The 24743-nt window shown below is 40.7% G+C and overlaps 1 protein-coding gene across 1 annotated transcript in view; it reads left to right on the top strand.

The window, feature by feature from the left end:
- The window catches only part of LOC149452034 (N-acetylglucosamine transporter UNC93A-like), a 459029-nt gene that overhangs the window by 92700 nt on the left and 341586 nt on the right, over window positions 1-24743 (top strand). The window contains exon 2 of the mRNA XM_089689860.1: window positions 10084-10216. Coding sequence (XP_089545986.1) covers window positions 10127-10216 — 90 coding nt within the window. The 5' untranslated portion in view covers window positions 10084-10126. The remainder of the gene's footprint in view (window positions 1-10083; window positions 10217-24743) is intronic.

Here is a 24743-nt window from a genome sequence, read left to right on the forward strand (position 1 = left end):
AGGTGGCGCACAACCACAGGCTTTGTCCTGTTGGCGTTTTTCTGTTTGCATATGAGAATACTTATAATGTAAAATAAAAAGTACACCTATAGATATATTTTTTTTTTGGGGGGTTGCTGTTTCTCAAAAATGATCAGACAACTAATGCATTTCCAAATGAATGTCATACATTCTATTTTCAAATGTCAAACATTTTCACACTTATATCTCAATATAATTGGGAATGTCTAGTTCTAATTTCCCAATATAATTATATATCTTCATTCTCTTTAATCATGTATCTATTATATGTTAAAGTAATAGTGCAGCGCTACAAATGCATGTTAATCCCAAACGCATGTAAAATCAACAAAGTGCAAATAAGTGCAATAATGATGTAAACTGGTAAATGGTGCTAAAAAAAGTTAATCTAATCATTCCTGAATAATGGAATGTCCTTCGTGTGAGAGTACCAACTCAGAGAGTGCCTATGAATGGCCCGTGTGGTTTATCTGTGACGAACAGTAGTGCATGAACTCGTGAAAGGTAATGCACCCTTGGGACGGGTGTACACTCACCATAACAAAAGTATTAATGCACATGGGTTATACACATCACACATCTGGGGGTGCAGCGGTATGCTGGTAGCTATGGGTTAGTTATCCAGCTCCATCCATCCAAACATCAGGGTGGGTGCCAAAATGGTCCTGGGGAGGAATTAGCTCAGCCACAGGAGCCAAAAAGGTGCTTAATAGTGTAGTACTTTATTCTAATGGTCACAAGTAACAATTTAAAATATCCATGTGGAGTAATAAAAATAATAGCAAAGTGAGTACCAAGATGGCCACTGATCCTCAATGGCGGTGGCAAGGTATCAGCAATAGGGCTCCACCCAATGCGTTTCGTGTGCCAACAGGTCCTATTGGTGTGCCCCCGAGGACGTGTTGGTACACAAAACACATTGGTTGGAGCCCTATTGCTGATGCCACGCCGCCGCCATTGAGGAGTGGCAGCCATCTTGGTACTCACTTTGCTATTATTTTTATTACTCCACGTGGATATTTTAAATTGTTACTCGTGACCATTAGAATAAAGTACTACACTATTAAACACCTTTCTGGCTCCTGTGGCTGAGCTAATTCCTCCCCAGGACAATTTTGGCACCAACCCTGATGGATGGATGGATGGAGCTGGATGACTATCCCATAGCTGCCAGCATACCGCTGCACCCCCAGATGTGTGATGTGTATAACCCATGTGCATTAATACTTTTGTTCTGGTGAGTGTACACCCGTCCCAAGGGTGGATTACCTTTCACGAGTTCATGCACTACTGTTCGTCACGGATAAACCACACGTGCCATTCATAGGCACTCTCTGAGTTGGTACTCTCATGCAAAGCACATTCCATTATTCAGGAATGATTATATGAACTTTAGCACCATTTACCAGTTTACATCATTATTGCACTTATTTGCACTTTGTTGACTTTACATGCGTTTATGATTCTTAACATGCATTTATAGCGCTGCACTATTGCTTTAACATTTTTCTATTCTGGGACTGTTGCCAATACCCTGAGTGCTAGCTGCTACATTCATATCTATACCTATATTTATATTTATCTTGTGTAATACCATTTTAGTAGTCTATATCATTTTACCAGCGCTCACTTTATCATTATTTTTAAACAATGTAACTATTCTATATTGCAGCTCAAACTCTGTCTCCTACAGTGGCTCAGTGGTTAGAACTCAGAACTTACAGCACGTAGGTCATGGGTTCTAATCCCAGTCATGGCTGCACCTGTCTGCATCCCAGTTTGCATGCTTTCTCTGCACAGGTGTGTTTCTGCAAACACTCCAAAGAACATGTTGTTAGGTTAATTGGGCCTAGTATATGTCTGAGTTTCTGGTCTTGGATTGCAAGCTCCTTGACATTTGTGAATGCCCAAAATATGAAGATCAATTTCCAGGGTTCTGTCAGTGCCAGGAATATTGATCAATCAAGATTTTTTTCTACTGACTAGAAAGTGGAAAGGGAGTGAATCTTACCTGCATCCTGTTCTTCTGACAAGTTTGAAACGTTCAATTTTCCTTCTGTTTATATTTCATTACAACTTTGTTTATCTTCTCTAAGGCTATGTTCACACTAGCTTTGTCAGCAGGCATCAGACAAGTGTTTGGGAAGCGTTTTTTACGCTTTTCAAACGCCTATGAAAATTCTGCACATGGCAGCACACAGTGCTGTTCACACTGAAGCGCTAGCATTGCATCATGGCAAAACTGGCGCCTCATGTCGAGTCAGGAGGAATTGAAGCCTCTCATTCAAGTCTATGGTGCCTCTCCTCAAATGCCTGGCAGACGTTTGTGGTTTGGTTGCGAGGCATTTTCGGAACGTTAATACCATTTAACTTCATTACAGGCATTTGTGGTGCAGTTTTAACGCTTGGCAAATGCTTATCACATGCCTCAAAACCGCACATAGGGCGTTTGGGAGCATTTGAGGAGCGTTAAAAATGCTTCCCAAACACCTGTCAAATGATATAGGACCGTTTGGCAAGAGTTAGAAATAAAGTCAAGTGTGAACAAGCCCTTAAACCTCTCTCCTTATGCAACTTGACCCCCTACCATCACCTGTTCCATCTGCAAATCTATGTATCACCGCCCCACTCTTTTTATTTAACTATTTACTGATCAAGTTAATGTGTCTCATTTCCTATTACCTACAGCTCAGATCTCGCATTATTATAGGATTCCTGATTGTATCTCACCACTAGTCTGATTGAATTCACAATTCCTGGTCAGTCCAGTTCTCTTATGTATAGTAACTTTTAGAGCCAGTTCACACTACATGTGTTTCAGTTGCTTTTTTTTGCATCCAAAACGCACAGAAAGAAGGTTAAATGGTTGTCAATGTCATAGTTCACAACAGCACTTACAGTTCCAGTGCGTTGCAGGTGCTGCCAAAAAAGTCGAACAGGCTGCATTGTTTATGCATAGAACTGTACTGGAACGCGGTAAAACGCCCTGGAATGCACTAAAACGCACATGTCCCTAATTAAATTTAAGAAAAAGAGGGGAAAAAAATTAACTGGAATGCATAAAAAAATGCACTGGAACACAGCAAAAACGCATCCAAAATGCACTGGAACACACCAAAAACGCATCCAAAATGCACTGGAACACATCAAAAACGCATCCAAAATCCTCTGGAATGCATCAAAAAAGTGCATGCAAAAACGCATCTGGAACACATCTAAACTGTGTTTCTATAGTGTGAACTGGCCCTTAGGACTTGTTCACACCATTTGTGGTGCAGAAACACATGCAAGAGCACGTTTTTTCCAGCACAGCAAAGAAATGCAATGCCCTCTGCAGATGTGCGCAGGTACCATGATAAAAACTTAAATGCACCTCCACATGGCTAGTAAACACAGACACATTCACAGCCACCAAAACACATGGCACCACACTACTGTGCGGTTAGGTGCAACACGCTTTTAAAATAATATGCCTGCAGTATTTTTGCATGTTCCCACACATTAGGCAGCCCATTGAAATGAATGAGCTGAGGAAAAGTAAATGCCACATTCGCACAGGTCCTCTGGCCTGTGCGAATGTGGCCAGCATGAATGAGTGGGTTGTTCATGTGGCTGGAGCCACCTGTTACACTATGGGGACACAGCAGCTGTATGAACACAGGTTTTAATCTGACAGGTGTGAAGGCATGGGGAAGTGGCCCTGAATGCTCACTGTCTGTGTTCAGGGCTGTACACCTGCACCCATATGCTTGTCAAATTATGACCTGCAGTATTTCCATAGTGTATCATAGGTTGCCTGCAAACGGCGACAGCCACAAAAACAAACCACTGATTCCCACTCTACAGGCCACAGCACCCATGTGAATGAGCCTCAAGACCTCAATTACACACACAGCTTTATTTATGAACTCAGTACAGTTTTCTCATTTAGATTTCACAGGAATTTGGTTGGGATTGTGCCCATTAATAATGTTTGTAGTGTATTTTTACCATAAATATAATTTGGATATTTTCTCTGGCGGTGGGGAGCTGTCAGGTATGCTCTACGGGGCCCCCGTGATATCTAACAGTGGCCCTGGGTGTATGTTTGTGTCTGTGCCACCTGTATAGTTAGAAAGAACAATAACTTCTTCAATGGAATACCTTGAACCTCTGCTAGGTACCTCAATGGATCTAGGAATTGGACATGTTTTCAACTGAAAATACAACAATTATTAGTTATGTTTCCCCTGCAAATGAGGATCAGCTCCATGGTGGAGAACAGCGATCTCACCATGTCCAGATGTGGTCTGGAATTCCACAAAAGAACAATTCACAAAGCTAAAAAATAGACTTGCAAATTACCACTAAACTCTCCTAACTACACTCCCATCCGCTAACACTCCCCATTACCACTTTCGGGTGTGTGCAAATGTCCTTCCGCAAATGTCATGATGTATTTTCGGTATGACAGCTGCTCTAACACCTCCTCCAACAGCCGTCTTGGTGTTTAATTTGTGCACCATAAAAATTTTCCATGCGGCTCCATTGTGTATATTCTAGAAATTCTGAAATATCTAGAGATTTCTAGAAAATCTCTTGTTTGATCTCTTGCTTGTTTGTCCATTGTGTATATGACATTCGCAAATATATGTTTGCAGTTCTGTTGTGGATTTGGCATTGGTGAATGTATGTTTGCAGCTCTACTGTGTATATGACATTGGTGAATTTATGTTTGCAGCTCTATTGTATATATCACATTGGTGAATGTATGTTTGCAGCTCTACTGTGTATATGACATTGGTAAATGTATGTTTGCAGCTGTACTGTGTAGATGACATTGGCGAATATATATTTGCTGGTAAAGGCCCAAAGTCAACATAAATTGGGGGCCTAATTTATTACTGTTAAGAGGATTGTAGAAAAAGAATAGCTAGCTGCACATTGAACACGACCTATTCAGTGGTACATAACATGGTCTTGTGGTGCAATAGGGGGCTTTTGGTTTGTTAGTTTGGACATACTTGCATATGTGCACTCTAACAAGCTAATTTTGGGCATATTATATAGCTCACAAAATATAAGTGTTAGGGGTGCTAGTATATTGAACGTTAACATGAAATAACCCCCCCAAAAATAAACAGCCCAAACATTTAATGATCAAATACATATTCCACATTTATTTGGACAGCAGCATCAAGTAGGTAGTGAATTTCTTGGTGGGAAAAAAAAAGCAGGATTGATGTTGCTAAAATAGAACGGTCCTGCTCATAAGAGTTTATAATCTAAAAGATTATACTTCTAATGAACTATGCTTTCACAGGTTACAGCAGGAAACAAACGGTTAACAAAAATCACGTAGTAGGCTTATCTATCCACAAAACAGATCAAAATATCAATATAAAAATACATATGTGCCAAAATAAAACACCTCCCACCTCCCCAAATCCCCCACACATACATTTCTCATCAGGTTTGTCTCAAAACTGCATTTCAGTCTAAATAAGCAAACTATAGCCAAGTGCAGATTTGGAAGAGCAGAGCAATTGACATGTGTTAGGATTACAATGCAAAGATAATAAACACACAATCATTGTGCAATAAACACAAAAACACACCTTAGAAGGAAAAAAAATGCAAAACATTTACAGCCCACATCAAAACACAGGGCGAGTGTGGCCTGGGGCAATTCACCACAATATCTCTTCCTCCCCAAACCAGACTTGCAGAACATAACCTGGCTTCTTCCAAGGCAAAAATCACCCACTACTGCAACTTTTTAAATAACATAGGCCACACTCACCACTGTCATTCATTTGGTCAGAGAAAGTGTTTGCACCTGATTAATTCTCTTCCCACCTGCATTAACCCTTGGTATACAGGCCCCACATATCAGAGTCAGAAAGAAAGCCACAGTGAAGTGTACCTGTGCAGCATACAACAGAACATTGAACAGGGATGTGAAGGGGAACCCCATTGGCAATATTTATTGGCACTATGGGCACAATTCACTCCAGATTATCGCATTAGTTAAGGCAGTCACATGACCACATTTCGCATGCAATACTGAAAATGTCAATTCACTTTTGCTAGTATGCAGGATTTCCCATAAATCAGAAAACCACTCAGGAAATCAAACATAAAAAGGCCTTACACCCCGGTCACATCAAAGCCGATTTAGAAATTGTGTGACGTACAGTGAAGATGCTGATTTCCTTGAGATTTGAAAGACATCTGACACAGATATCTATGCAAATCGCCACAAAATTAGTACATGTACTACTTTAGAAATCAGTGTCGGAAACGCACCCATGTGACTGCTCTAATAGCAGACAATAGGGTGCGACTTGGCATACGATTTGCAAGTCGCATGTCATGCAAATCACATGCCAAGTCGCACTCAATGTGACCGCTATTAGAGCATTCATATTGGTGTGGTTCAAACTTGGTCGGAGCCTCAACAATTTCTAAAGTAATGAATACACTACTTTTCATGCGCTTTGCAGAGAGATCCGTGTCAGATGTCTTGCAAATCGCACTTTAAATCAGCATGTCCCCCGACTTTGAAATCATGTGACTTCACTGTAAATCACATGAGGTGACCATAGTGTAAGTCGCACCACTTCAAAATCGGCTTTGATGTGACCGAGGTAGCCCCCAGTCACATCAGTGCAATTTGGCATGCAATTTGCATGCTAGGTGACTTGCAAATCGTAGGCCAAGTCACACTCTATTGTCCACTATAGGCTCCATTCACATCCAATCTGATTTTGAAATCGTGCAACTTCACTGTAAGTTGCCCAATTTCCAAATCGGATTAGATGTGACTGTGGTGTTATCCCCCGGTCACATCGGGTGCAATTTGGCATGCAATTTGCAAGTCACAGGGCATGCAAATCGCATGCCAAGTCACATCCAGGGTGTACGATTTCAGGTGCGATTTGAGAATTGAAATTGTACCGGATATCGGATCTAATGAATGTGGATGTGAGTGTCTTAACGTAAGCAATTTGCTGCAGCACAATTTCAAACGTAGTTCTTGTCTAACTTTTTCTGCATTTTGTAGACTACAATAGAAATTGCAATGCAAAACACAATTGAAAACACAATAACTCATTGGTAAATCTACAAAAAACATGGTGAAATTGCCAACAAAAAGCACAATTTTAAATCGCATCTAGTGTGAACCAAGCAGGCAATGCAACAAAGGAAATAAATCTTTGAATGCATGTGGTATCTGCATGCTCAGATAAGGGTCTGTTATGGATTTGGGGGGGGACTCCATGCCATTATTTTATTAATTATTTTTTAAAATCCTTTTCTCTCTCTCTCTCTCTTCTTTCTCTCTCTCAGCTCTTGATTTGACAAACCTTCCCAAAAGGGGGTGGAGTGCAAACCAGCATTATCAAATCAATCATTAGTCCAGGTCCTTATCTCATCCCATTGTATAACATTCACATAAGGTGCAGCTTTATAGGTGTTTGAACTGACAAGGCCTCATTCTAATTCACATCCTAGGGATCATTTAGACAGAAAGCAAAGATGCTGTCACCAGCACATCTATGTTAGGGTAGCCACCCAGGGAGAACATGGAAACTCATTGCCGTGGTTGGGATTCAAACCGACAACCCTAGCACTGTGAGGTGGCAGTGCTAACCACTAATCCACAGAGCTGTTGAACACTAATCCCTCCTGTATTTCTGTGGTGTGAATCAACCCTAAGTCCATGGGCAAAGTCAGTGTAACTAGCCAGATATCTCAAATGTGACACAAATGTTGTGCTATTTTGCCAATTCAGATGTATGTTGGTTCTATGTATCCCAATACAAAGGATTGCAATACTAATACAGGCGTACCTTGGTTTCCCAATGCCTCAGTTAATGTAATTTTCGGATTATGAATGAAAATCCATTGAAAATAATGCCTCGGTTTACACAATTGTTGATAATTTTTTTTGCAATACAAAGTGTAGGTCGGCGCTGATTTTTAAATGCAAATGCCATCCTTTTTTTTTTCTTCACTATAGTTCACAAGCTTAGATGTCACTTCCCCTGAAGTTACAGAAAACTTTGTATCTTTTAATAAACTAAAAGTAAACATGGTTTCCTTTAGGGATACAAACTCAAAGAAAACTTTCTCTTTTAGCTGGGGGAAGTGACAGCTGAATTTCTGAGTTATAGTGAAGAAAAAAAAGGAAGAATTACATTTAAAAACCAGCACCATAATAAATAAAAAACGGCGTTGGTTCCCCCCTCCCATCCATACCAAGCCCTTCGGGTCTGGTATGTATCTTAAGGGATAACAGCAAGCGTCGTAAGCGGAACTTTTTTTTTTTTTACAGTCGCCGGCGGCGGGTTTCATGATTGACGTTGTATCTACTTCGGGGGACATTCTTTGAGATTTTTCTTTTATTAAAGGACTTGTCAAAGACCGTTTCCTGTCTTTTTGGGTTTTTTTGTGAATTAGTAGCGGCACCATGTACCCCATACTCATTCACGTAAGGGGGGCCGGGACCTGGGGGCCCCCTTGTTAAAGGGGGCTTCCACATTCTAATAAGCCCCCCACCCACAGACCCCCACAACCATAGTTTGGTGTCCAGCTGCTCGGTTAGACAATTATACATCTCCATAAATCAGAAGCACAGGATATTTACCTTTTTTAATCTTGCAATTTTTAAAATTTTAAATTAATTCTGATTAATTCCTGTTGAGAAATTTCCTATACCACTGAGCATTCTTTAAACTTTTCAGATACATATTCTTATATTGTTCCACATTCATGATTATTATACTGCTCCCCTTATCGGAGGTCTTGATTGTAAGATCTTCATTCTCTAACCATGTTTGTAATCTCTTAACCAGTTTATCTCAATAGATTTTCAATAGATTTTCCTAATTTCCTTGAATTCTTTCAAAACTTCTTACAAAGATGGGGGGAATCAATGTCACTACACAGAGGAGCCTGGAATAGCTGGAGGTTTTTGAATTGAAACCACCTCAATACCGCCATATGTACATATACGTCATGGTATTGAGGTGGTTATACCAGGATTATGGTCTACAATCATGAACCTGGTACCATTTTTTTAAATCTTGCAATTTTCTTCAATGTAAAATTAATCCTATCAGCTATACAGTCACTGAATTACTTTTACAGCTGGCAGAATGGGGTTCCCCCCTCCCGCCTCTGCCACCTTTACTGGACTCTCCCAAGTGATCAGGTAGCTGGGTAAGGATTCCCCAAACACAGTGAGAGGAACTGATGAGGTTTTTCCCACTGTGTGACATCAGAAACTGGAAGTTTGTGAAGAAGCAGATCAAACCACTCTCAGTTTGATCTGATGCTTTGGAGGCCAGAGGTGAGATCTGGGGTCTCATACATCCATGATCTACAAAGAGGAATTGTCACAGCCCATGCTATCACAAGGGGTGTGCTTCATCCTTTGTGACAGCAATAAAAGTTATTATATATATTTTTTTTAATATATAATTAAATAAATAAATGTAAGTGCCCCCGTCCCCCCATGCTCATGTACAAAGGCAATATCACGCATATGTAAACGGAAATCTCATCACACATGTGAGGTATCAACAGAGACTTCTAGCACCAGACCTCTTGTATAGCTCCAAAATGATAACCTATAATAGGTTTAAAAAGCATCACCTATGGATAATTTAATGTGACATAGTCTGCCACCATTCCACAGGAGTGTCCAATTTAAAGCGTGACATGTTTGATATCTATTTACTTAAAATAACAATCTTTTATGTTTTATCAAAAAGTGGGTATTATGTTGTGCTTCTGTTCACTAAAATTCACTAAAATGTCATTTTTCCCAAAAAATTGCATTTGAAAAACCACTGTGCAAATACTCTGTGACATAAAAAATTGCAACACCCACCATTTTAATCTCTAGTGCCTCTGCTTAAAAAATATATAATGTTTAGGGGTTCTATGTAAAAAAAAATGCACATTTTTACATGTATGACAGAAATGTTAGAATTGGCCCAGTGGGCAAGTTGTTATAACTTTGGTGTGATAAATATATCAATGCTAATTGTTTTAACATTTAACATTTCACAGTGTGTTCATATACTTATTGCTGAAAAAAAGAAGGTAATCCAGGATGGAGGTTTCTCATCTGAAAAACATTCTTGTTCTATCATTTGGAATTTTACTTTTATACACTGCTTATATGGGACTTCAGACTCTTCAGGTAATTCACTTAAGTATGCTAGATGAAAAACTTTCCAACTTACATTCTCTTGATCTCTCTCTATCATTCCACTCTCTTGATCTCTCTCTCTCTCTCTCTCTTTCCACTATCTCTTGATCTTTCTCTATCTTTCTAATTTCTTAATTCAATTATTTTACTAAATCTGGCCCAAAGTTGCATGCATCTCATTCACAGACAGGTGAATCCTAGTATTTCCCATTTTCAAATCAAGGTAACACTTTGCATTAAATGGGCTGTGTACCTCTCATAAACACCCATTTACAACTGAGTAAATTAAAGGTGCCTTAACAACCCTGTTAAAAAACCATCTATTACTTTAAGTATATCTAAAGACAAACCTTTTTTCTGTTTTGTACAGCAGACTGATTAACGCATATCTCTGCCACTTTGCTCTCTTTTTGTCAAAAACACTGAGGAAAAATGGAAGTGATTTAAAGGACATAATAAATAATGGCATTATCCAGTGCATTCCAATGGCAATAAATATAAAAGAACTAATGTTAAAATGGGTGGATAAATTCTACCATAAAAAGGCATATTAATGAGAAAAAACGGTTCTTTAAAAAATATAAGGTAGATGAGTCATTGTCAGCATTTGCAAGAATGCAATAAGAAATGTAATAAAGCAATCAGGGCTGCTAAAATAAACCATGAGAGACACATAATGGAGGAGAAAAAAAAAATCCTCCCAAAAAGTTTAAAATATATTAATAGCAAAAGAAAAGGTGAGAACATTTTGGCCCCGTAAATGATAATCAAGGGACGTTGGCTACAAATGACAGGGAGAAGGCAACTGTGTTAAATACATTCTTCTCCTCAGTTTTTTTACAATGGAAAAGGAGGGGTATAATAAACAGGACTGTATTGTTAGCCACAAGGATACATTTCATGCTGTGTTACTAACAGAAATCATTGTTCAAAAAGGCTTGAAAAACTTAATATGAATTAATCACTAGACAGTTGCACCCAAGAGTCTTCAAAGATCTCAGCCATGTTATAGCCAGGCCTTTATTCCTTATCTTTATGGAGAACTTACTGGCTGAGATGGTACCAGCTGATTGGCAAAAAAGCCAATGTAGTATCAATATTCAAAAAAGAGCTGAGATATTAAACTGGAAACCTCAGTCAGTCTAACATCAATAGTATGTAAACTATTGGATGGGATGATAAGGGGTCACATCTAAGAATTTGCTGACAAAAATAATATAATCAGTGGTAACCAGCATGGATTTATGAAAAATTGTTTTTGCCAGACCAACCTGTTAACATTCTATGAGGAGGTAAGCTGTAATTTGGATAGAGGAAGGCCTGTGGATATGGTATATTTGGATTTTGCCAAACCATTCGACATACTTACATAATTTACAAATTGAGGTCTTCTGACATTATATGTATGATAGAAAACTGGTTACGGGAGCAGTCCAGAGGGAAATAGCATATAAATAGCATATCTTCTGAATGGTCTGGAGTTGTAAGTAGAGTACCCAGAGGCTCTATCCTGGGACCAATTTTGTTTAATTTATTCACAAATGACATTGAGGTTGGTATTAATAGTACAATCTCAGTGTTTGCTGATGATACAAAACTTAAGCAGCTCAATAACTTCACAACAGGGTATAGTAACTTCATAAAATAGAGGGGTGGGCAACTACATGGCAAATGAGGTTCAATATTGAAAAATGTAAAGTAACGTGTCTGGGGGCTAAAAATGTAAGTGCAATCTACTTGCTAGCAGAGAACCTCTGGTGGAATCAAGGATGGAAAAGGACCTGGTGAGGGTCCTAGTAGATCACGGATTCAGGAAAAGCATGCCAAGCTGTAGCAAGTAAGATAAGCAGACTATTAGCATGCAGAAAAAAGGGTATCTATTCAAGATATGACTATAAATATACCACTCTACAAAACTCTGGTTTGCCACATCTTTGGTATGCTATTCAGTTCTGGTCACCAGTCCTCAGGAAGGATGTGCTGAAACTGGACAATCCAGAGAAGGGCAGAAAAGCTGATAAGGGGACTGGAGGACCTCAGTTATGAGGAGCAGCTAGAATCAATAAACTTATTCTCCCTGGAGAAAAGACATTTAAGAGGAGATATTGGGTAAGAAAGATAAAAGAAAAAAACATGTTGCTGAATTCGAGTATAAAAAATCCAAACACATGAGAACAAAACAGACCTTTAAAAAGCACAATGTAGAAGGGAAACCTTCAACATCCCTGATTTTACAAGGAATGCAATAAGAAATGCTAGGCAGGAATCAGGTACAGCAAGTAAAACAAATCCCCAAAAACTGTTTTCAAATATAGCAATGGCAAAAAGGTTATGAAAGAACAAATAGGCCCCATAATAGGTGAACATGCAAAGCTGCTCACAAAATCACAGGAAAAAGTCAGGACGTATTAAATATTTTTTTCTTCAGTTTTTACAGATGAAAATGACAGGTTTTATGAAATGAAAATTTACAGTTTTAATGGTAATACTAATGATGTTTCACCGAAGATGTGGTAATCTGAAAACCTAGTACAAAATCGACTGGAAAAACGTAAAGTGAGCAAATCACCAGGTCCTGATGGCTTACCAATTTACAAAAAACAATCAATATACATATCAGGAAACCAAAGACTAGTCAGCCTATAACATCAATAGTATGTAGGGTATTTGAGGGAATGGTAAGGGACCCAATCCAGAAATTAGTCTGTAGGTATCATAAGTCACTGCTCTCTGCTTAGAGCAGCTGTGAGAATTCAGCGCTCAGAGGTCATGCAGGGGACAGATGCAGCATGGGACCGATGCTGCATCCACCTAGGTAAGTATATTAGGGGGGGGGCATATCTCTCTTTTAAGTTTTCTTTATAACACATCACTTAAAAAAATATATAGTTCCCATTAGCATGTGTTGCAAAGTGTAGCATTGTGTAAACATATATAGCCCACTCCTAAAAATACTTCCTGACACAAAGAGGTTTATTTACTAAAGCTGGAGAGTGAAAAATCAGGCTCACTTCTGCATAGAAACCAATCAGCTTCCAGGTTTTATTGCCAAGGCTTAACTGAGCAAGCTGAGCTTAGAAGCCGATTGGTTTCTATGCAGAAGTGAGCCTGATTCTGCACTCTCCAGCTTTAGTAAATAAACCCCAGAGTATCTGTTTTCTTGATGACTATATTGCTGACCAGAGTCTACTCCCTGGTAAATAGTCAACTATTTAATACTGATAATAAAAATAAACTAAGCAACTATTTATAGGAGTTATTACCATGAGTGACCATAATGACAAAACCAAATGCACAGGAATGATATGTACAGCACACATGTATAAGCAGCTTTCTCATAACTGAACATGCATTTATCTATATAAATAACAAAGCTACACTAATTTAATTAAGTTGTGTAAAATGTCACTGGTCCCTATAAGTGAAAATGACTCTCCAGCACTTTTTCAATAAACAATGATGCATCAAATTAAAGATGAATCATAATAGCATACCTGTGTGTATATTATGCTTACTATTATGAATGAAAACTGTAATCTCCTTCTGCAAATAGCAGCTGCAGCATTATTAATGTGAATGTTGTGACATCATGTGTAGTATGGTACAATCAGTCACTTTAAACTATGATAATTTTTGTAATTCAGAAAGTAACATGAAAGAACTGTGTGGTGTTACACATGTCAACTGGGCGTGTTAATCTTTTCCTTTGGGCTGTTTCTTTCTGTTATTAGGTGATGCAACAAATTACTAGACAACTGTAAAACACCTTTTCACTGCTAAATTGTTAGATCTTGCAATAGCTACTATTTGCTCAATTTGAATATTCAAGAATCTTAAATCCAGCGTGTTAAATTTTATCTTTTAAAATGTACCATTCTTATATTTTTCTGTAAGAACAAAAACCAAACAAAACAACAAAAGACAACGTTTCCCATACTGGCTTATATTAAAAAAATAATAAACAATAATTGACAGTTCTAATATGCATGTCATATATTTACCTTCTGTTTAATATTTGATAGGGCTATTCTTTAGATTAATCTATTCTTTGTTGTATTTAAGCTTCTAAAATTCAGTCCAAAAGCTAAAACGTGATTAGAATTTTGTGAATATTTTGGTTATCTATCATGTAAGGATGAACAGAAACCTAAGCTACTTTGTTAGCTGCAGATCATTTTTTCTATATTGGCCTGTTTACATAAATAAATAAGGTCTTGTGAGCTGCTATTCTAAATATAAAGTGCCAAAAATGTATGTTATACTATATAAATATTACCAGATCGCTTGCACCATACACATGCCCATACAAATGTGTCAATGCTAATAAATGTAACAGTGCCACGGTCCACTTTATGCAAAATAAACAAGAAATTAAATATACAAAAATGTCCAACAAATTATTCGTGTCCACATCAAATCCGTGATTCACTATAATCACTGTAGCAATAGGGTGCTCCTCAGTTCACCTCTTGTGATATAATCAGACCAACACGTCTGCAACTCCACCAGTTATGCTCTCACCTTGTGTATATGACCAAACTGCTAAGTAAGGTCACATAAAGCATGTGTCCCTTTAATTGGACTGTGATGAGATGGGATTACTATCCAAAGGGTCTGGATCTCCTTCACTCCTCTAGTTGTCCTCCTCCATCATTTCAGATGCCAAGAAAAATAACCAAAACATAGTGCTTTATCCTTATAAAAAGCAGAGTCTCACTATAGTGCTTGATATTTCTGAAATCACAGTAAAGACACTATTCCAGAAAGATCTAATCAATTTGCAGAACCAAATTATATGAAAGAGGGAGCCTATCTCTCCACATTGTCTTCAGCATTGTGATGAGCAGGTTGGATATATTCTGGCTAGTCGGACTGGGGTCAGGTACTATAAGGTAAAGGCCTTATTCCCCATTTGGTTGAGACAGTTTGGGAGATTATGGTTTCCCGATTTGTCAGAGAGGTCATCTTCAAGTTATATTTCGAATCAATAATGAGTGAGTAAAACAATGATATTCCTTTACCCGGGTATTTGGCTTTGTTAAGGAATTGAAGTGCTTGGGATGGTAGTTCAGCAGTGCAGGGAGTATTGTTAGCTTTAAGGCAGTGAGCAATTTGGATATAATCAAAACTTTCATTTGAGGGAAGAGAAAATGTGGTCTTGGAGTTGGTGGAAGGGGGCTAGTTTTTGGATTATAAATAAGTTGGATACAGAAGATATATCATAGGATTCCCATTTGGTAATTCTAATATGTGGGATGAGTGTTGAAATAAGGGGTTTTGTTTCTCGAATCCCCTAGTTATTTTACAATTCATATACTATTTGTCTGTTACTATAATTAATTAGTAACTATATAAGCTTTGACAACATTGAAGGACATAATACAATGCAATATTAACAATAATAACAAACACAATGCTCAAAGAAGCAAAGTCTTATTTATTTACAAAGTAAGTAAAACTAACAGACATCTAAGCCAATACTACAGAGTATATATAGGAATAATAGTAGAGATGATACGTTACGTACAGCGGCGGACTGACAACTCATGGGGCCCCTGGGCAATAGGGGATCATGGGGCCCCTGTGGCCTTGCCCAAACTCAAAAAAGCCTATGAAAAAGTTACCAGGGTGTCACTTACCTGATGGGAGACTGAATTGACGAGGTCGGCCTCACTTGTGTCACTAGCCCTGACCCCGCTGATGCTGGAACAGAGGGAGTCTAGGGACCAGGGGGACAAGAGCACCAGTGGTTGTTGCTTGCAGCTCTTGCAGATGATGACCTTGAAAGGCAGATGATCCTCTGATTTGGGCACCGCAATAATAGACAGAGCAGGTTCTGTGGATTGTCAGACGTGCAGAAGAGCAAGGTAGGTAGTAAGGACAAGAGACTGGAGCAAAGTCATAGGATAGCCAGGGTCATCAACAGTCGGGCAGCGCGGTACAGAATCAGAAGGAAAAGCCAAAGTCAGGAGCAGAGCCGAAGTCAGGACCGGTAGCAGGAGAGTAATCGAAGTCGGGTCAGGAACAAGCCGGGTTGGTAACGGAGGAATCGTACAGGAACAAGCAGGACACAGGGGGGAGCTGAAGACCAGTCAGCACTGAACCTGAGCAGAGGCACTCCTTAAATGGGCTGTCTGGTGCCAATCTTCGCTGTGCGCATGCGCACAACCGGCAATTCTTCTGTGGGAATTCCTATGCACATGCACGTTCCCAATCGTGAACCTTCTTGCCGGAAATCCCTTACACAGGGGCATCTCATGGGGCCCCCTACTGACCCCGGGCCTTCGGGCAGTACCCGAGTTTCCAAATGGTCAGTCCGCCCCTGGTTACGTAAGTTCATCCTCAAAGCGGAGTATCTTTAGCTGGTCCCACGTCATAGCAAAAAAAGAGAGCAAAAAGATACCAGACACATGGTCTACACTATATTTAAAGGCCCTCTCAAGCAAACACACACATCCTTGACCCGCCTGGTGTAGTTCTCCATCCAATGAGCAAACATCCATAATTAAAAGGGGCTGCCCTCCTTATTCCTTAGGAAGTGTAGGATTACTTCTGGAATTAGAGTGTGTCCACCAGGAGGCACTACTATATTGCCACCAACACTCCACCAGAGGGCACTGTTATATTGCCAACCATGTTCGGACCCTGGTCAATCATTTCTGGCTAGAAGCCATATAATCTGTCCTTTTATTATGCATGGCACCAGGGTGTCTGGGTTGTGGCTCTCTTATCTCTGTGCCCCACAGCTAGGGATTATGTGTGAACTCCCAAACTGAGGAATGGTATGCAGCCTTTTGTTACACATCTTTTCATAAATACTTGTTTTTGTTGACTCTCCAAGATAACATTCAATAGTTCTTTGGCAACCATACAATAAGAATCCATACATGTCTGATACAGAAACATGTCCTCCAACAAAGGTGTAAAGACTGTTGAGAGGGATAGAAATTTTACCAGACTTTGGAAGGGAGGATTGACCATGCTTCTAAGGAGGACTTAGTACAAGGGTGTTTGAATGAAAGGGGTCTGCTGTCAGTGGTGCGAAGAATGAAGTGGGTCTGTGGTGTGGTGTGATGAAAGAGTTGGAATTCCATGGTGGACCAAAGTTTTTCTATGGAAGGGTGCAGCCAATAGTAAAGCTGGTGGAGTAATGTAGCTAAGTAATATGTATGTAAATGTGGAAGGTTTGTTCCTCCTCCTCCTGTGATGTGGGTGAATTAGTAGGTTATTAGTGCATTAGGATTCCCATATGAACTGGGAAAATTGTCTTTGAGCATGACAGAATTTCAGGGGTACGGATATGGAGAGGGTCCTAAAGATATAGAGCAGTTTGGGCAGGATAAATAATTTTCAGAGTGGCTCTGCAGCCTAGTTTAGAAAGACCATAGGTCCGGAGCGAATTCATTTCTTTGGGTAGAGCTTGAAGGAATGGTTTATGGTTTATATTGTAAAGTTGGGATGTAAAAGCAGTTAGATTGATTTCAAGGTAGGGGATTAAATGGTCAGTCCAAGTGTATAGAAAATCTTTGGAGAGAAGCAATTGGCTTTTTTTCGGTGTACATAGGTTTAGTATTAAGAATTTGATTTGTTGAGTTTATAATATGATACAGCGGCATAGGAGGTTAGGAGCTTCCTAGTCCTGTATAGAGAACGGGAGGATTAATGATCATTGGGATAATGTCGTCAGCAAATAAGCTTATTTTATGTTGAGAGTTGTGAAATTTTATACCTGTTATCAGTTGGTATTCCCGGATTTTTGTGGCAAGAGGTTCGATTAGTAGTGCGAATGCGATTGGGGATACTGCACATCCCTGTCTAGTATGGTTAGTGATTTCAAATGGTTGTGATAGTACACCATCTGTAAGGACTCTGGCCAATGGAGATAAGTATAGTGACATAATAGCCTTTTGTAACCATCCTGTAATACCAAATTTTTGTAAGACCGATTTGCATGAATCCCCAATGAATGCGGTCAACGCCTTCACTGCATCACGTGAAAAGAGCAGAGAAGGCGTTCGGTGGTCTTGTAAATCCTGGATTAAAGAGATTAATCGTCTAGTGGCATCCTGGCCTGCTGACCTGGTATAAAGCCTACTTGGTCTGGGTGTACTAAGGAGGGAAGTATTGGAAGTAATCTACGAGCTATTAATTTGGCATATAATTTTACATCGGTGTAAATTAGAGATATAGGTCTGTAAATTTGCACCAGTTGGGGGTCTTTCCCTGGTTTAGGAATAGTTGTTATAGTAAACTATAGCATTTCTTTGGGTATTGAGCCCAAGGAGGCAGCAGAATTGAAGAGATTGGCTAAGTTTGGAGAGAGGATATTGGCAAATTGTTTGTAACATTCATTGGTATAGCCATCACAACCTGGAGATTTATTGAGTGGTAATGAGCGATTTGATTTCTGTGGTATTGAAAGGTTCTCGGATAGCCTGTAATTGAGTTGTGGAGAGGGCTGGGAGTTTGACTGAGTTTAAGAAAGCTTGTATAGCATCAGAAGATTGAGGGGTCCCTATATTGTCTTTGAGATTGTAGAGGGATCTGTAGAAGTCCGCACTTGCGTTAGCTATATCCAAAGGATTGAACACAAGATCAATAGGTCTCAGGTGGTGAATTGTCTGAATTTTGTTTTTAAGACATTGGTGTTTAACTGACCTGGCTAGGAGGGAGCTTGCTTTATTATATAGAGAGTAGTAATTGGCCTTCACTGTTTTTAAGTTAAGGTCATATTGGAATAGTAGAAGGGGACTAAGCTTTTCCCTCTCAGCCAATAGGGAGGAGGAATTATTCTCAGAGGGACTATTTTTGTTTATTTCCTCTTTAGTTTTTATAGAAGCCAAGAGCTCTTCAATCTGGAGCCTCCTACGGGTGAGGACTTGAAATTATAATTTAATATGTATCCCTCTCGTAAAAGCTTTGTATGTAGATCATAAAGGTGCTAAAGGATATGTCAGGAGTATTATTGGTTTAAAAAAAGAGAGCATGAGCTTCCATAATAGCTTTCCTGTGTTCAAGTTCCATTAAGAGCATGAAATTTAGGTGCGCATGTGCAGGATCTCCGTCGCTTACATGTCCGCCTGAGGCTCCGTTGCAGAGCGAGAGAAGCAGCCTCGTCAAAGCCGCTCCTGACCCGCCCCACCTCCAGGAACGCCTCTGCACTATAAGCGGCACCCCCATGACCGGGCACAATGGTCTGGGGAGCCGCCAAGCATCAGCCACAGGCTAAACCTATTTAGGAAGCCCTGGCTCGGTCCTCCTCCAAGATGGCCATCGGCTCCAGTACTTCCAAACAGGCACGCTCCCTCTCCCTCACCTTCTCAGCCCTGCAGACAGATCCGGACTGCAGCATCTCAGAGGGTGAGTCAGATAATGATACTGACCTGGGGACACCTAGCTCACCAGCTACAGCTGACCTCCCTAACCCTAATCCCTCTCCTGTACAACACGACCTTCCTAAACAGTTTGAAAAGATGCTGCACGGGGCGTTAAAGCAGACCTCCGACCACATCATGGATAAATTATCTAAAGAAATCCGTGACCTTGGGGTCCGTACTTCCGAGCTTGAACACAGGGTCGACAATTTGGACGCAGAGGTTCATACATACTAAGATGAACTTGAGGCGATGTGCGAAGAGAATTTAACGCTCTAGTCCTGCCTTGAGGATTTTGAGAATAGGGCTCGCCGCTCTAATATTCGAATCTGTGGACTCCCTGAAACCGTTACTGATGTCCTCTCCACAACTACTGCCCTGCTCCAGGAGTTTGCTCCCTCCATCCCGATTGAGCGTCTCAAGCTAGATAGGGTACATTGTGCCCTGGCTCCACGCAGACCAAACGGCCACCCAGCGACATCATCACGAAATTTCATTATTTTCACACTAAGGAACAGATCCTCCAAACGGCCCGCAATACCGGCACCATAACCTTCCAGGGCCACTCCTATCAAATATTTCAGGATCTATGCCCTGCCACAATTGCCAGATGCCGAGCTATGAAGCCTCACCTGCAACTCCTCCAACAACACGGCATTGCATATCGTTGGAACTTTCCATTTGCTGTCCGCTTCTCCCATCAGTCCCGCGACTTCATCTGCAGATCCACCGAGGAACTTATCGACATGCTCTGCCATCTCCACATTCATCCTCCCGCAGACACCACTGAGGGATCACGCAGAAGATCTGCTTCCTGCTCATCCCAGAAGGCCCACCACTCTGCTTCAGCATCAGGCCAAATCACCGCGCACAAGCGCGGACACTTCATCTCTCCAGCACCTGCTCCCCAGGACTCCATGGATTGAATTTCGCTCCAGTTGTCTTCTTCCTTTCAAGTTCTGTGTCATCCTCTGGTAGTCTCTGGGACTCAGCTATCCTGGCCTTCTCTTTGCATTATGCCGTGTACCCTTGTTTTCCCCACGACCCACATCTGAGGACCCTACTACTGACTCTCCCCCCCAAGGTGGCCATGTTCACAACCACCCTTCTGCCGTTCGGCCTATCTGGCTCTCCTTCCCTCCAGCACCCATTTGCCCTGTTGGTCTTCAGGACCGACCCACCGGTCCCAATTGGAGCCCCCCTGATCCAGTGCCTTTCTTATTTGGACTTAGTGTTGCTAAGAGGGTTTTTTGTTTTCCATCTCCATGTTGTGCATTTTTTATTAACATTGTTACTCCTGTCCTCAGGTCATCTATTACTGTTGGCTCAGTTTGTGGAGGCCGCTCATAGCTGTTTGGGTATTTTGACTCTAACCGCACTTGACTTGCTGCCCTTCTCCTACACCATTTTTCCCATTTGGTGTATTTTTACCTGGTGCAGTTGGATCTCCAGTCCCCCCTCTGCTATCCAGGGAGCCCCAGACTCCAGTCCCCATACTAGTGTCTGCTTGTTTGTTTCTTTTTACTTGTGCTGCTTCTCCCCCTGTGCTAGCAACTGCACACTCCCTATTAGCCCATGCGGTACTTTTTTTCTCACCTACTCGGGCTGTTTGTTTTGCTCTGGTCTCGTGGGCCAGACCGTTTCTCTCAGTTGCACGTCTCCTCTCTTCCCTACTGCCTCTGGGTTTTTTCCCCTTTTCTTTTTTCCGTGTGACCTCCATCCCTCCCCCCCCCTTCTTCCCCACTTTCCCCACTCCCCTTCCCTGGGACCGTTCCCTCAGTGCTCTGTTTTGAATCCAATTTCCCTTGGCAGCTCCCTTACATCCACAATGGGCCCCCTAAACATCCTTACCCTGAATGTCTTAATATCCTTCAAAAGCAAAACAAAGCCTTCCACTTCTTCTGCCTCCAAGAAACTCAATTCACCCCCACTTCAACACCTAAATGTTTTGGTCCACTCTACCCACAAATTTTTACCGCCTCAGCAAAAACCAAATGCAGGGGAGTTCTCATTACCTTTCACCGCACAGCCCCTTTCGTGCTCCAAACTCAACTTGGAGACCCAGAAGGCTGATATCTCATCCTATCTGGATTGCTCCTTGACACTCCTGTTACAGTCGTCTAGTACTATGCTCCTAATCAAGACCCCCTTCCATTCCTATCTCACTTGCAGACTACTATAGATTACCACAAAAGTGGCACCTTGTTAATTTGCGGAGACTCCAACCTTACAATATACCCCTTTCTCAATAAATCTCCACAACCCCCCCCCCCTTCCCCCCACTTTGCGCTCCTTCCAACAACTTCTTAACCACCACTCTTTGGTAGATTCTTGGAGAGAACTCCACCGGGTAAAGCGCAGATACACCTTCTACTCCCACCCACATAAATCATTCTCTCGTATTGACCACATACTTGTAACCATTCGCACCTCTTCTAGATTGCTAGCCTCTGACATTCTCCTTATTCCATGGTCTGACCATTGCGCAGTCCTTACATTCCTCTCATCCCTGTCCCCCCACAGCCTCTGACAGTTCTTGGGTAATTAACAAAACCTTACTCTCCCACCCTACACATAGCCTTGATCTTGAAAATGCTCTAAAGGAATACCTAGAGGTAAACTCCACCCCGGAAGTCTCTCCTCTTTTGTTATATGAAGTGCATAAGCCTGTCCTTCGAGGGCTCTGTATTAGTAAATTGTCCTTCCTCCGCAAAGAAAAGCAACAAATTCGCCTCCGCCTTGAGGCGGCATATAACCAGTCTCATCTTCTGTTTCAGTCCAATCCTTCCCACTCCCACTGCAAAGCTTTGGAGCAAGCCTGTATAGAACTTGACTTCTTTTTGATGGACCGAGCTGAGCTTTCGCTACGCAGATCTCGTCACAAATATTATACTAAAGAAAATAAACCTGATACTTTCCTAGCCCTTTCACTCCGTAGGTTAGATAATATCTCTAAGCCAATTTGCCTCAAACTCTCCAATAGTGACTACACCAGCAACCCTACCCAAATACTTTGTGTTTTTTGTAAACATTTAGCCTCATTATACTCCCAGACCGAGCCCTTTGACCAATCTCGAGCAGAGATCCTCCTCGCCCACCTCTCTTTTCCAACCTTAACAGCCCAACACCTTGAAGTCTTGGAGAAGCTAATTTCACCAACTGAAACATTGTCTGCTATCAAAGACCTTAAGCTCAGAAAACTCCCCGGACTGAATGGTTTCTCGGTCTCTTATTATAAGAAGTTCACTCACTTATTCTCTCCTGTCCTCACCAAAGCTTTCAATGCCATCCTCTCAGGCCATTCCTTTATCCCAGATACAGTTTCCGCCATTATAACGATGATACCGAAACCTCATACAGATGACTCGGCCTGGTCCAACTATAGGCTGCTCTCCCCTCTTAATATCCATGTTAAGCTCCTTGCTAAAGTTCTCTCTACCCGCTTAAATCCCATTATAGACTCCCTAATTCATAATGATCAGACTGGCTTTATCCCCTCTCGACAAGCTGGTGACAATATGATTTACTAAGAATAGAGTCTACCAGTAGACGCTGAACATTCAGGCAGACTCAATTCAAACAGTCTAGACCTGTCAGTCTTCTGAAGGGCGTCTAGCAAACTCATTGAAAAGCGCACAACCGCGGGCTTTGGCATTTTTCTGTTTGCATATGAGAATACTTAGAATGTAAAACAAAAGGTAAACCTATATTTTGTTTTATTTAGTTTTTTTTGCTGTTTCTCCAAAATGATCAGACAACTAATGCATTTATTAATGAATGTCATACATTCTATTTTTAAAAGTTAAACATTTTCACACTTAGAACTAGACATTCCAAATTATTTAAGATATAAGTTCCCAATATAATGATATAGCTTCCTTCTCTTTAATTATGTAACTATTCTATGTTAAGGTATTAATGCGCATGGGTTATACACATCACACATCTGGGGGTGCAGCGGTATGCTGGCAGCTATGGGTTAGTCATCCAGCTCCATCCATCCATCAGGGTGGGTGCCAAAATGGTCCTGGGGAGGAATTAGCTCAGCCACAGGAGCCAGAAAGGTGCTTAATAGTGTAGTACACCCACTTTATCATTTTTAAACAATGTAACTATTCTACATTGGAGCTCAAACTCTGTCTCCCACAGTGGCTTAGTGGTTGGAACTCAGAACTTACAACACTTGGTTCATGGGCTCTAATCCCAGTGATGACTGCATCACAGTTTGCATGCTTTCCCTGTATGGATGTGTTTCTGCCAAAACTCCAAAAACATCCAGTTAGGTTAATTGGGCCTAGTACATGGCGGTGTTTCTGCCCTTAGATTAGAATCTCCTTGACATTTATGAATGTTAAAAAACTAGAGATCAATTTTCTGGGTTGTGTCAGTGACAGTAATATTGATCAATCAATTAAGATTTTGCCTAATGACTACAAAGTGGAAAGGGGCTGAATCTTACCTGCATCCTGTTCTGACAAGTTGGAAATGTGCAAGTTTCATGCTGTGTATATTTCATTGTAACTTTTTTTTAAACTTCTTTTAAGCCTGTCTCCTTATACAACTTGACCCCCTCCCCCACCCCATCATCACCTGTCCCATATGCAAATATATGGATCACTGCCTCACTCTTTTTAACTATTTACTGATCAAGTGAATGTGTCTCATTTTCTATCAGCTACAGCTCAGATCTCACATTATTATATGATTGCTGATTGTGTCTCACCACTAGCCTGATTGAATTCACAATTCCTGGTCAGTCCCTTTCCCTTACCTCTAATAATCTTTAGGGCCAGTTCACACTACATGTGTTTCAGTTGCTTTTTCAGCATCACAAAGAAGGTTATATGGTTGTCAATGTCATAGTTCACATCAGCGCTTGCATTTTCAGTGCATTGCAGGTGCTGTAAACAAAGTTGACCACGCTGCATTGTTTATGTACAGAACTGTACTGGAATGCATTGAAACGCCCTTGAATGTACTAAAATGCACATGTCCCTAATTAAATTGAATAAAAAAAAAAAAAAAAGTAGAAAAAACTAACTGGAAGGGATACAAAAATGCAATGCACCGTGTCCAAAACACATAAAAAATGTACTGGAACACACTAAACATGCATGCCAAAAGGGCATGCAAAAACGCATCAG

This window comes from Staurois parvus, unplaced genomic scaffold (genome assembly GCF_062004578.1).
Source record: "Staurois parvus isolate SC_StPar_1 unplaced genomic scaffold, SC_StPar_1.0 ptg000501l, whole genome shotgun sequence".
NCBI lineage: Eukaryota > Metazoa > Chordata > Amphibia > Anura > Ranidae > Staurois > Staurois parvus.